Source organism: Anomaloglossus baeobatrachus, chromosome 1 (genome assembly GCF_048569485.1).
Source record: "Anomaloglossus baeobatrachus isolate aAnoBae1 chromosome 1, aAnoBae1.hap1, whole genome shotgun sequence".
Classification (NCBI taxonomy): domain Eukaryota; kingdom Metazoa; phylum Chordata; class Amphibia; order Anura; family Aromobatidae; genus Anomaloglossus; species Anomaloglossus baeobatrachus.
The window spans coordinates 745,013,510-745,026,216 of record NC_134353.1 but is presented as its reverse complement, the minus strand read 5'-3'; the positions used below and the strand labels follow the sequence as shown (position 1 = coordinate 745,026,216).

Below are 12,707 nucleotides of genomic sequence, written 5' to 3'. Positions count from 1 at the left end.
GACTGGATACGGATCTGCCTGCCCTCCAGCCACCGATGAAAAGCAAATAGGGCTAGATACACTGCTCTTATCTCCAGAATATTGATCTGAAGGGATGACTATCGGAGTCCAGGTTCCCTGAGCCCTGTGGTGGAGAAAAACCGCTCCCCAACCTGACAGGCTCGCGTCCGTGGTGACCACAGCCCAGGTTGGGGGTAAGAAGGATTTTCCCTGCGCCAGAGAATTGGGAAGGAGCCACCACTGAAGTGACGTCTTGGTTGCAAGGGAAAGAGAGACTTTCCTGTCGAGGGAAGCCGTACTCCTGTCCCATTTGCGGAGAATGTCCCATTGGAGTGGCCGAAGATGGAATTGCGCGAACGGGACTGCCTCTATAGCTGCCACCATCTTCCCCAGGAAGTGCATGAGGCGCCTTAAGGGGTGTGACGGACTGCAAAGAAGGGATTGCACCCCTGCCTGCAGAGAAAGCTGTTTGTCGCTCGGAAGCTTGACTAACGCTTGCTGGGTATGAAACTCCATCCCAAGGTACGTCAGTGATTGGGTCGGTGTCAACTTAGATTTCGGGAAGTTGATGATCCACCCGAACCGCTGGAGAGTCGCCAGAGTGACAGATAGGCTTTGTTGACACGCCACCCGAGACGGGGCCCTGACTAGGAGATCGTCCAAGTAGGGAATCACCGAGTGGCCCTGAGAATGCAGGACCGCCACAACGGATGCCATGACTTTGGTGAAAACCCGTGGGGCTGTCGCCAAGCCGAAAGGCAATGCCACGAACTGGAGGTGTTCGTCCCCGATGGCGAAACGGAGGAAACGTTGATGCTCGGGCGCGATCGGTACATGGAGATAAGCATCCTTGATGTCGATCGATGCTAGGAAGTCTCCTTGTGACATCGAGGCGATGACCGAGCGGAGAGATTCCATCCGGAACCGTCTGGTTCTCACATGTCTGTTGAGTAGCTTGAGGTCCAGAACGGGACGGAATGACCCGTCCTTTTTTGGCACCACGAACAAGTTGGAGTAAAATCCGCGACCACAACTCCTTCCATCTTTAGAGCGGCCACTGCCTGAAAAAGTGCGTCGGCCTGAGCGGGGGGCGGAGAGGTTCTGAAGAAACGAGCCGCAGGACGAGAGCTGAACTCTATCCTGTAACCGTGAGACAGAATGTCTCTCACCCATCGGTCTTGAACATGTGGCCACCAGGCGTCGCCAAAGCGGGAGAGCCTGCCACCGACCGAGGATGCGGCCAGGGGAGGCCGAGAGTCATGAGGAAGCCGTCTTGGAGGCAGTGCCTCCTGCGGCCTTTTGTGGGCGAGACTTGGATCGCCACGCATAGGAGTTCCTCTGGCCTTTCTCCGGCCTGTTGGACGAAGAGGATTGGGACTTGGCGGAGGGACGAAAGGACCGAAATCTCGGTTGAATTTTCCTCTGAGGTCTCTTGGGTTTGGCCTGGGGTAAGGAGGAATCCTTTCCTTTGGATTCCTTAATAATCTCATCCAATCGTTCGCCAAACAAACGGTCGCCAGAAAACGGCAAACCGGTTAAGAACCTCTTGGAAGCAGAGTCTGCCTTCCATTCGCGCAGCCACATGGCCCTGCGGACTGCCACAGAGTTAGCGGATGCTACAGCCGTACGGCTAGCCGAGTCCAGGACGGAGTTCATGGCGTAGGACGAAAAGGCTGACGCCTGAGAGGTCAAAGACACAACTTGCGGAGCAGAATTGCGTGTGACAGCATTAATCTCAGTCAGACAAGCAGAGATTGCTTGGAGTGCCCACACGGCTGCAAAGGCCGGGGCAAAAGACGCGCCCGTGGCCTCATAGATGGACTTCACCAGGAGCTCTGTCTGTCAGTGGCATCCTTTAGGGATGAGCCATCTGCAACCGACACCACGGATCTAGCCGCCAATCTGGAGACTGGAGGATCCACCTTGGGACAGTGAGCCCAACCCTTAACAACTTCAGATGGGAAGGGGTAACGCGTGTCAGTGAGGCGTTTAGCAAAGCGCTTGTCCGGGACCGCTCTGGGCTTCTGGACAGCATCCCTGAAGTTAGAGTGATCAAAAAACGTATTGCGTGTACGTTTGGGGAACCGAAACTGGTGTTTCTCCTGCTGAGACGCCGACTCCTCTACAGGAGGGGGCGGGGGAGAGAGATCCAACACCTGGTTGATGGACGAGATAAGATCATTTACTAAGGCGTCCCCCTCAGGTGTATCAAGGTTAAGGGCGACGTCAGGGTCAGAGCCCTGAGCTGCGATGTCCGCCTCGTCCTCCAGAGAGTCCTCAAGCTGGGATCCCGAGCAGCGAGAGGAAGTCGGGGAAGAGTCCCAGCGAGCCCGCTTAGCCGGTCTAGGACTGCGGTCCGGGCAGGAGTCCTCCGCCTGAGACCGAGGGGCCAACCTGGGAGCGCGCTGCGACGCGGACCGAGAGGGGCCTGGAGGCGACGAGCTAACAGGGGCCGGGGCCTGTGAAAGGTCCGGTCTGGACTGCAAAGCCTCTAGCAGCTTAGAAGACCATTTGTCCATAGACTGTGCAATGGATTGAGAAAGTGAGTCAGAGAGTTTCTCAGCAAAAGAGGCGAACTCTGTCCCTGCAGCCTGGTCAGGGGGAGCAGGGGGGTCTACATGAGCCGAGGGGCCCACCAGTCTCCGAGGCTCAGGCTGAGCAAGCGAAACAGGGGTCGAGCAGTGCTCACAGTGAGGGTAGGTGGAACCCGCAGGTAACATAGCCCCACAAGAGGTACAGGCCGCAAAAAAACCCTGTGCCTTAGCAGCTTTGCTCCTTGTGGACGACATGCTGTTGTCTCCTAGGAGAGAGATCACTGAGGGTATATGGGCAAGGGGTTCACAGCCCGACCGAACAGAGATTATTATATATATATATATATATATATATATATATATATATATATATATATATATATATATATATATATATATATATATATATATATATATATATATATATATATATATATACGTACGTATTCCGGCACCCTACGGGGACCAGCACCGGGTGACCGGTGTGGCTTACCAACCGCTAACGAGCGAAGTGTGTCCTCCAGATTCCCTGCCTTGGATCCCCCGGAGCTGCAGAGCTGTTCACTGAGAATCCTCCACCGGCAGAATGCCAAAAAAATGGCTGCCGGAGCTCTCAGGGGAGGAGTGGAGCCGTGGGCGGCACCAGTAAAGTACAGGAATCTGGGGTCCCCACAGTGATCAGTGAGGGGGGAGAAAAACATGCAGGATGCTCCAGCCCTCACATCCGCCGTCAGGTCGGTAATCCCACCCTTACCCCTGACAGGCAGGCCCGGGGGCGGGATTTTTGCGACTAGGCCGCGATGAAGCCGGGGACTAAATTTGAGACCGCACCCGACAAGCAGGCACAGTCGGCGCGGAAGTCCACCGGCCTCCTTAATTCAGCAGCTGCCGCGGTTTCCGGGAAGAAGGTGCGCTCCTGCACAGTCCCCTATGGGGACACAGATTACCTTTGAGTTGCAGGGCCCGGTCCCTGAGGTTGAAGAGGCTCCGGTCCGGTAGGTTCCCACAGGGGCTGCGGATGGAGCACGGTCCCAGTAAATGGATGACCGCTCAGGATCCCACTTCTCCCAGAGCCGCATAAGGGATGGTGAAGGAGACGGCATGTGGCTCCAGCCTCTGTACCCGCAATGGGTACTTCAACCTTAACAACACCGCCGACTTAGTGGGGTGAGAAGGGAGCATGCCGGGGGCCCCGTGGGGGCCCTCTTTTCTTCCAACCGACATAACTAAGTATGAGAATGCATGAGTGGATGTGTGCCTCCTTCCACACAAAGCATAAAACTGAGGAGCCCGTGATCCACGGGAGGGTGTATAGGCAGAGGGGAGGGGTTACACTTTTTTAAAAGTGTAATACTTTGTGTGGCCTCCGGAGGCAGAAGCTATACACCCAATTGTCTGGGTCTCCCAATGGAGCGACAAAGAAATATAAAGGTAAGATTTGTTTTTACTACTTGGTCATCTTCAAACTACCGGGGCTGTAAGATTTAAGAAATCTTGTGCTACTGCTGAATCTTGCCTATAGATGTACAAGACGTCCCATCAGCAGCCCTCTATCTCCATGTATTACACCAAGTGCATTCAGGTACTTCAAACCAGATTATTCACGACTAGTATCCTTGTCATGACTGCATGGATCTCCAAGGAAAAGTTGTCCAGAAGATATCTAGGTATAATTTGACAAACGTCACACCTACTTACTTGCACTCGTGCCCCAATCATCACCTGACATATTGCACTTTCTTCATTTGAGTTCATCCTCTCCAGAAGGGATGTATATTTCTTCTGTAAGGATAGAAGGGTGTACACGGCCTGTATGCAAAAGGAAAAACATTACTGTTCATATGGTGGTCATGCAAATTCATTTTCCGCTGGAAATAAGTGTTCTGTGATTACACAAACTACTGTCTCCATTACCTTCTAATGCTAATTTAGGAGATAAGACTAAGTTCACATCCAATAAATCTACACCAATGTGAAGTCAATCTAATGAGCCAATCCACGTCAATTTCTGAGTTTTCCTGTGGAATTGTGGATCAGCAGCGTATCCACTAAAACCACAGCACCAATGTGCTATATCTATGGATTTTGACCTCCCAATGCATGCCAATGGAACATTTCCGCAAGCAATTCACTAGTCATACGCATGCAAAATAAACATGCTGTCACTTATAAAATCTGGAACCGTATCAAATGAGAAAGTTCAATTTAGTGAAAAATAATTGGAAGGGGTGGAGATTCCACGATTTGCCAGTTTCTTACCTTAGTGTAATCTGTGAGGGACTCCAGAAGAGCATACGTTGTTTGTGATAGGAGGGTCTGCGTACTGTCTGCTACCAGAGATGCCGCCCTTTTTATCAGAGAGTCGTTTGATAGCGCAGGCTCCGATCTCTTCAGGAACATGTGTGTAGGAAAAGCAGAACAAGCCTCTTATTAGAAATCATACAATAGTTGTCATTATCACACTACAGCTCTGCATGAGAGATAAAGAGCCAGACAAATTTTGGATGTCCATCTGCTTGTGACCCACGAACAACATTCAGAGAATAAAAAAACCAAACACTGGTGCTTCTCTTAAATGCTTACAAGGCAATACGGGAACCTGACAAGGATTATATAAATAGCAGTATGAAGGAGCTGGAAACATGGCAATGACACCATAAAATAGTTATTAAAGTCAAAGTGGAACGCTATGCATTATTTTGCCTTAAGGTACCGTCACACTAAACAACTTACCAGCGATCCCAACAACGATACAACCTGATAGGGATCGCTGGTAAGTTGCTAGGAGGTTGCTGGTGAGATGTCACACAGTCAGACGCACCAGCGATCCCACCAGCAACCTGACCTGGCAGGGATCGCTGGAGCATCGCTACACGGGTTGCTGGTGAGCTGTCACCAGCAACCAGTGACCAGCCCCCAGCCAGCAGCGATGCACTGAAGCGATGTAACCAACCCGATATTTACCTTGGTTACCAGCGCACGCAGCTACACGTGCAGAGAGCAGGGAGCAGCGCACACCGCTTAGCGCTGGCTCCCTGCTCTCCTAGTTACAGCAAACATCGAGTTAATTACCCGATGTGTGCTGCAGCTACATGTGCACAGAGCAGGGAGCAGCCCACACCGCTTAGCGCTGGCTCCCTGCTCTCCTAGCTACAGTACACATCGGGTTAATTACCCGATGTGTACTCTGCTACACGTGCAAGGAGCAGGAGCCGGCACTGACAGTGAGAGCGGCGGAGGCTGGTAACGAAGGTAAATATCGGGTAACCAAGGACAGGGCTTCTTGGTTACCCGATGTTTACTGTGGTTACCAGTGTCCGCAGAAGCCGGCTCCTGCTGCCTGCACATTTAGTTGTTGCTGTCTCGCTGTCACACACAGCGATCTGTGCTTCACAGCGGGACAGCAACAACTAAAGAATGGCCCAGGACATTCAGCAACAACCAGCGACCTCACAGCAGGGGCCAGGTTGTTGCTGGATGTCACACACAGCAACATCACTAGCAACATCGCTGCTACGTCACAAAAGTTGTCCATCAGCAGCGATGTTGCTAGCGATGTTGCTTAGTGTGACGGGGCCTTAAGTAGAAAGAGTCCATAGATGTAATCTATGTCATACAAACAAATGTGTTAAGATGAATAATGGGAGCGTCCTCGCTTCTCCCATGTCCAGCCAGTCCATTCTGCCAGAAGCATGGTATAGCGCAGGAGATGGACAGCTTGAAATAGTCATTTAAGGAATAATGTTTGGAACTCCATTCTATGTCTGAAATAAATATGTATGAAATAGTCATTTGGGAAAAAATTAAAGGGGGTTTTCTGTTCAATGGTTACCTTTTACAGAGGGCAGTCATAGGAGTAAAACAAGGATTGAAAACTCACCCCTTCACTCTGCTCCCGTGCTTATTTTTGCCTATTTTGGGTTCAATAATCCAGTGGGTTGTGTTACTCAGTGATTGACACACTTCCTGTATATGCATGCATACCAAAATAGCTGCCAATCACTGATAAGACTGATAAGACCCGCTCATCGGGCTACCAAGCCCAGAATAAGCAAAGTATAAAATGACAAGCAAGTCTTTCCCACGACTATACACCGGTCAGCACAGCTCCCCCTGCTTATAACCTGGTTTTCATACTAAACCGCATTTTCACACTGACAGATTCTCTTTTACTTTTCTGGCTAAATACATGAGTGGCATCCAAAAGGAGAAATAACATTAAATGCTTTAGACTTTCTAAACAGTTTGGTCTTTAAATAAACCGAATACTATAGATAAAAGTGATTTTCTGGGGCGAACTGAAGCTGCGCATTGGAACTATACACACCGCTTGTTGAGATGAGATCGCCGACAGAACTTATTTCCTAGGTGGAATATTCTATGCAGTTGATTTGCCACTTTATTTTTTATGAAGTCTCAGATTAGTAACATTACCTGTCCCACCGGAATAGCACAGAGACTGGCCCCCAATCCCACCGACAGAACTTGACGCCATGACCCTTTAAAGATGCCAAAAACGTGTCTTCTATGGAAGGAGGGATGAGACTGCCTGCAACACAAAGTCCTGATTATTAGAACGGTTGAGAACCTACTTATCTTGTCAAAATAGTTATACTACAATCCCCAGCATCCGTTACCTGGTGCCACAAATCAGGGGGTTGTAGTTCCCCATCAGCACTGGGGTCACGATAACCTGGGGTGATTTATCAAAACTGGCTAAGAGTAAAGCTGGACTTGTTCCTTATAGCAACTGTGAGGTAAAGCCTGGGATATGAAGAGGAATTATGACGAGAAGTCATAATTGCTCTCATCACTCCCTGGCAGTGCCCCCCTCCCTTCTTATTCTCAATGTGCAGCATCTGAAAGGTGTCACATTCCACTTACACATCCATGGCCATGTCCTGTGATATGGAAATGAGATGATGTGAGGACAATGGATCCAGGATGACTCCCTGCCGTCACCCTGTAGCTGGAGCTGCTATCTCATTAGCAAGGCTATGGAAGTAGCCAGACAGAACGACTCCAGTAAAAAATGGTTCATATCTCGCAAGCCATATTTCCGATAAATATGGCAACCATAGAAATGGTGTCTCCGCATGTGGACGATGCTGGCACACCCTTTTTATGGAAGTAGGACATTGGGAAACACACCAAACGTGATATCAGCCATATGGGAACTCGTAGACAGGTCATGAGTCCCCTCGTTCTGTAGCTAAATTCATAACTGTCACAATGAGAGCGTTGACGTCCGTCTACGACGCTCCCAGGCACAGTTATGGCCAAAATCCCCTTTTCTGGATAATTCTGATCCATGCAGGGGGAGTGGCAGTGCTTCCCCGTGAGGTCACGAAGGTAGGAGGGGACCTGGATCTGCCCAGGTTGATAACCCTACTTCGGCCATTTTCCAGCGTTCTTCTGCTCGGGGGCCTGGTTGGGACAGACCTGTGAGAGAGTTCCTGGAAACCTGGTCTACAGCGCCCCCCTGTGGCCAGACACACAAGGTAACTGATGTAATTGTATACCTGTTTGTAACCCATGCTTTATCTGTAACTGTACTCTGACATATGTATATTCTGTAGATTCCCTATTGTATATATCGTAGTTCTAGTGTGCTTTAAGCTGATTAAATTATATAATTAATCTTGGGCTGTTCTGTTATCTCGATCTCGAATCCCACGTCTGTGTGTTCGGCTAATAGTTACCGTAAATCGGTTGGTGGCAGCGAATTGTGCCAAGGATTATTGTGGGGAGGCCAGTGAGATTCGGGAAGATATTATATATTCCGCCCGCGGAGGTCGGGGGAATATATACCCTACTCTCACCGGGGACCCTTCAATAACCGGCATAAGTAGTATAGCGGCCTCCTTGCTTATTGTCGGGCAATTCCATAATTGGCCTGACTATAAGAGGGGCGCTAGAGAGCGCGTCACGTGCTCTGTCTGTCGGTCGGGAGGTATAAAGGAGGGGTGACCCCACTTGTTACCCCCCGATTGTGACGTACTGGTAGCCAGCGCGGGGGATTTCTGAGTGACCCCCCGGTGGTTCGTGACATATTGGTGGCAAGCGGTGGGATCGAGATAATAGTGTGTGTGAGTGTGAGACCCATACTCCCAGACACTAAAGACTGCCTGCAGCAGCTGTGGCTGCTGGGGTCTTCAGACCAGCTCAACACTAGAGTGTCAGAGTGCAGATACTGTAAGGTGTGTGGAGGCATCAGGTGTCAGTTCTGTGTCAGTGACCAAAGTCTGCAACAATGGCTGATAGCACCAGGAGCAAAGCCAAAGGAATGGCCGATGCTCAGGCCATAGACGATGAGGAGGTTGTCCACGAGCCCTCCAGGAGCTCGACGCCAGAAAGCCGTTCTGCCGAGGACATTGCACAACCTGGCACTGCTGGACAAGATGAGGAGGAGCTCGCCCAAGGTTCCTCAACGAGCCAGATGCCAGCCCTCCGCTCTGCAATGGACAGTGAAGCACCAGGCTCCGCAGCGGGCCGCAGATCACCACGTGCCATTCCACCGAGCCTGGGAGGCTCGGATAGCCTTCTTCAAATGGCTATGGCCCTTCTCCAGGCTGGAGACCGGGATACCTACGAGATACTCATGGCAGAGCGCAGGGCAGAGCGGCAGGCAGCGCGTGAAGAGCGCCAGGCAGAGCGTGAGGCTGCGGAGCGACGGCAACAGGCAGACCGTGACCACCAGCTGCAGCTAGCTCAGCTCCGGCCCTCATCAGCCACACGTGACCTTCAAGACACCAAACTTCCAAAGGTCCGTGTTGAGGACTTCCCAGTGCTGGAGAAGGATGGAGACTTGGACTCTTTCTTGACTGCTTTTGAGCGGACTTGCTTGCAGCACCATCTGAACAAGGACCAGTGGGCCAAATACCTGACCCCCCGTTTAAGGGGTAAGGCCCTGGATATCCTTGGGGACTTGCCTGCTGAGGCAGATCAGGGCTACGACACCATCAAGCGGGCCCTGATCCAACAGTACAACCTCACCCCGGAGTCCTACCGCAAGAAGTTCCGGAGCCTACAGAAGGGACCAAAGGACTCCTGGGCTGACCACAGGCGGGCACTTGCCCGAGCTGCCGACCACTGGACCCAAGGCCTGCAGCTTTCCACCGGACCGGAGATCCTGGACTTGTTCATCACGGAGCAACTCTTGTGGAACTGCCCTGAGGATCTCCGCCAGTTCATCCGAGACCAGAAGCCAAAGGGGTCCACGGCTACAGCTGCCCTGGCCGATGACTACACCAACAATCGGGCTCCTGAAGCCAGGAGAGCAGCCACCAGCAGCACCTGGAGAGGGGGTAAGATGAACTCTGCGACTGCCCCACCTGCCCCTAGACTGCAGGGGGTGTCCCCCTCAACTCCCCTCTCCAGGCCCGTGGCAGAACCAAGACGGTGCCACCAGTGCAACCTACCTGGACACTTCAAGGCCATGTGCCCTCAGCGTCCCAAGGCCCCGGCTCCGTCCCCGTCCCAAGGGCCGCCCAAGGTGTATTGTGTGGGTGGGGGTGGTGGTAGGTCCCTGGACAGCTTCCAACCTGTCACCGTCGGCCAGTCTGTGACCATAGGACTGCGAGACAGCGCCTCGGAGGTGACTCTGGTGCGGCCTGAGATGGTGTCCCCCCAAGACTTGATCCCTGGAAAAACCCTCGCTGTCTCCGGGATTGGAGGCATTGACCCGGCGCTGCCTGTTGCTGACATTTATGTGGACTGGGGCGCAGGGCGAGGGGTGAGGGAGGTGGGGGTAACTGATCGGATCCCTGCAAACGTGCTACTTGGGACAGATTTGGGGCAAATAACCTCCCAGTTTGGCCCCGCCCCAAAGGCTGAACCTTCAGCCAGTGCTGACATGACTCCTGACAATGTTAATGTGTTATCTATGAATGATGTAAGGGAGGAGGGAGTGAACTCTGATATTTCTGCTTGCACAGACACCATAGACACACACACAGCTGCAGCTGTGACCGGGGAGGGGGTCAGAGAAAGGTGTGACAATGCCTCTACAAGTAACCAGCCTGTGAGCTGGGATCTGTTGCCCTCTGCAGGGATAAGCAGAGAGCAGGGTGCTGCAGGGGGAGGACCAGTGTGTGGGGTGGGGGCTACCACAGCAAATGTGGGGTCCCCAGAGATTTCACAGCGGGGTTCTGTTGCTGCAGGGGGGGAACAGGCAGGTGAGATTGGGGCCGGTCCAGGAGCGGAAGTGCTCCCAGGTAAGATCTCGGTGCAGGGTTCCCCCACAACCGGGGTGTCAGGAAGCCAGGTAGGTCTGCCTGAACCGGCGACTTGGTCAGGAACGGAGGAGGAGCAGGCACGACCCACGGTCGCAGCGGCTGTGGCCGCTGTCACCCGCAGTGGGAGTGCTGGAAGCCAAGGGGCCTCCCGGAGGTCCGATAGCTCTTCCCCTTCTGACCAAGTGGCAGCCGAGTCAGGTGGAGGCCAGGACACAGGTCCCGGGGTACTGACTGAAGATGTGACAGTCTCGTCGATTCTGGCCACATCTAGTCAGGGGTTTCAGGCAGCGTTAGAAGCTGACGACAGCCTGAAAGCTCTTAAGGAGCAGGCGGCACAGCCTCCCTCGGACTCGGACCCGGAGCGAGTGGTCTGGGACCAAGGACGGCTGTACCGGGCCACGGTCCAGCAGGGTTCACCGGAGGCGTGGCCCAGGGACCGACAGTTGGTGGTACCCTATCCGTTCCGGACGGAGTTGTTGCGGATCGCACATGAGATTCCGATGGCCGGACACCTAGGGATCGCTAAGACCAAGGCCAGGTTAAACCAGCATTTCTACTGGCCAAAAATGGGGGCCGATGTGGCTGCCTACTGCCGTTCGTGTGAAACCTGTCAGAGAGTGGGGAAGGCGGGGCCACGCCCCAAAGCCCCACTGGTATCTCTGCCAATCATCGATGAGCCTTTCAGGAGGGTGGCTGTGGATCTGGTCGGCCCGCTGGCCATCCCCAGCAGCTCCGGGAAACGCTTCATACTGACGGTAGTGGACTATGCCACCCGGTACCCAGAAGCAGTGGCCTTGTCGTCCATTCGGGCTGACAAGGTGGCCACCGCATTGCTGGAGATTTTCTCCCGAGTGGGTTTTCCCCAGGAAATGCTCACTGACCGGGGGACCCAATTCATGTCCCAGCTGATGGAGACCCTCTGTAAGCAAGTCCAGGTGCGACATCTGGTGGCCAGCCCGTACCATCCACAGACTAATGGCCTGTGCGAGCGGTTCAATGGCACCTTAAAGCAGATGCTTAAGATGTTGGTCGACTCCCATGGGCGTGACTGGGAGCGGTATCTCCCACACCTGTTATTTGCTTACCGGGAGGTTCCACAGGCCTCAACAGGATTCTCACCGTTTGAGCTCCTGTACGGGCGACGTGTGCGGGGCCCCCTGGCTCTGGTGAAAGAGGCTTGGGAAGGGGATTTGGCCACCCCTGGAGTGTCGGTTATCGAGTATGTCATGCGCTTCCGGGACAAAATGCAGGCCTTGACGCAACTGGTACACGACAATATGGCTCAAGCCCAGGCTGATCAGAAGCGTTGGTACGACCAGAACGCTTGTGAGAGGACCTACCAAGTGGGTCAAGAGGTGTGGGTACTGGTCCCCGTACCACAGGACAAGCTTCAGGCAGCCTGGGAAGGCCCATACCTCGTGTACCAGCAGCTCAACCCTGTGACGTACCTGGTCACCCTGGACCCTGCCCGTGGAAGGCGGAAGCCCTTCCATGTGAACATGATGAAGGCACATCATGAGCGGGAGGCATGTGCGCTCCCCGTGTGCAACCTGCCCGAGGAGGGAGAAGCGGAAACCCTCTTGGATATGCTAGCCCAGGTTAGGGCAGGCGGATCCATTGAGGATGTGGAGGTTGGCCACCAGCTCTTGGAGGACCAACGGTCCCAGCTGTGGGCCACCCTCCTCCCCTTCCGGGGGTTGTTTACCAACCAGCCCGGAAGGACTGACTTGGCTGTCCATCACGTGGACACTGGGGATCATCCCCCGATCCGGCGTTCAGCATATCGGGTCTCCCTGGAGGTGCAGCAACACATGCGCCAGGAGATTGACGAGATGCTGGAGCTGGGGGTGATCCAGGCATCCCACAGCGCTTGGGCCTCGCCTGTAGTCCTCGTCCCTAAGAAGGACCGAACCACTCGGTTCTGCGTGGACTACAG

The 12,707-nt window shown here is 53.3% G+C and overlaps 1 protein-coding gene across 1 annotated transcript in view; it reads right to left on the bottom strand.

Annotated features, from left to right (window-relative positions):
* DIABLO (diablo IAP-binding mitochondrial protein) overlaps positions 1-12,707 on the bottom strand; it is a 29,391-nt gene that overhangs the window by 13,033 nt on the left and 3,651 nt on the right. The window contains exons 2-4 of the mRNA XM_075323245.1: positions 6,969-7,083; positions 4,794-4,922; positions 4,233-4,343 (exon numbers count right to left, since the gene is read on the bottom strand). Coding sequence (XP_075179360.1) covers positions 4,233-4,343; positions 4,794-4,922; positions 6,969-7,083 — 355 coding nt within the window. The remainder of the gene's footprint in view (positions 1-4,232; positions 4,344-4,793; positions 4,923-6,968; positions 7,084-12,707) is intronic.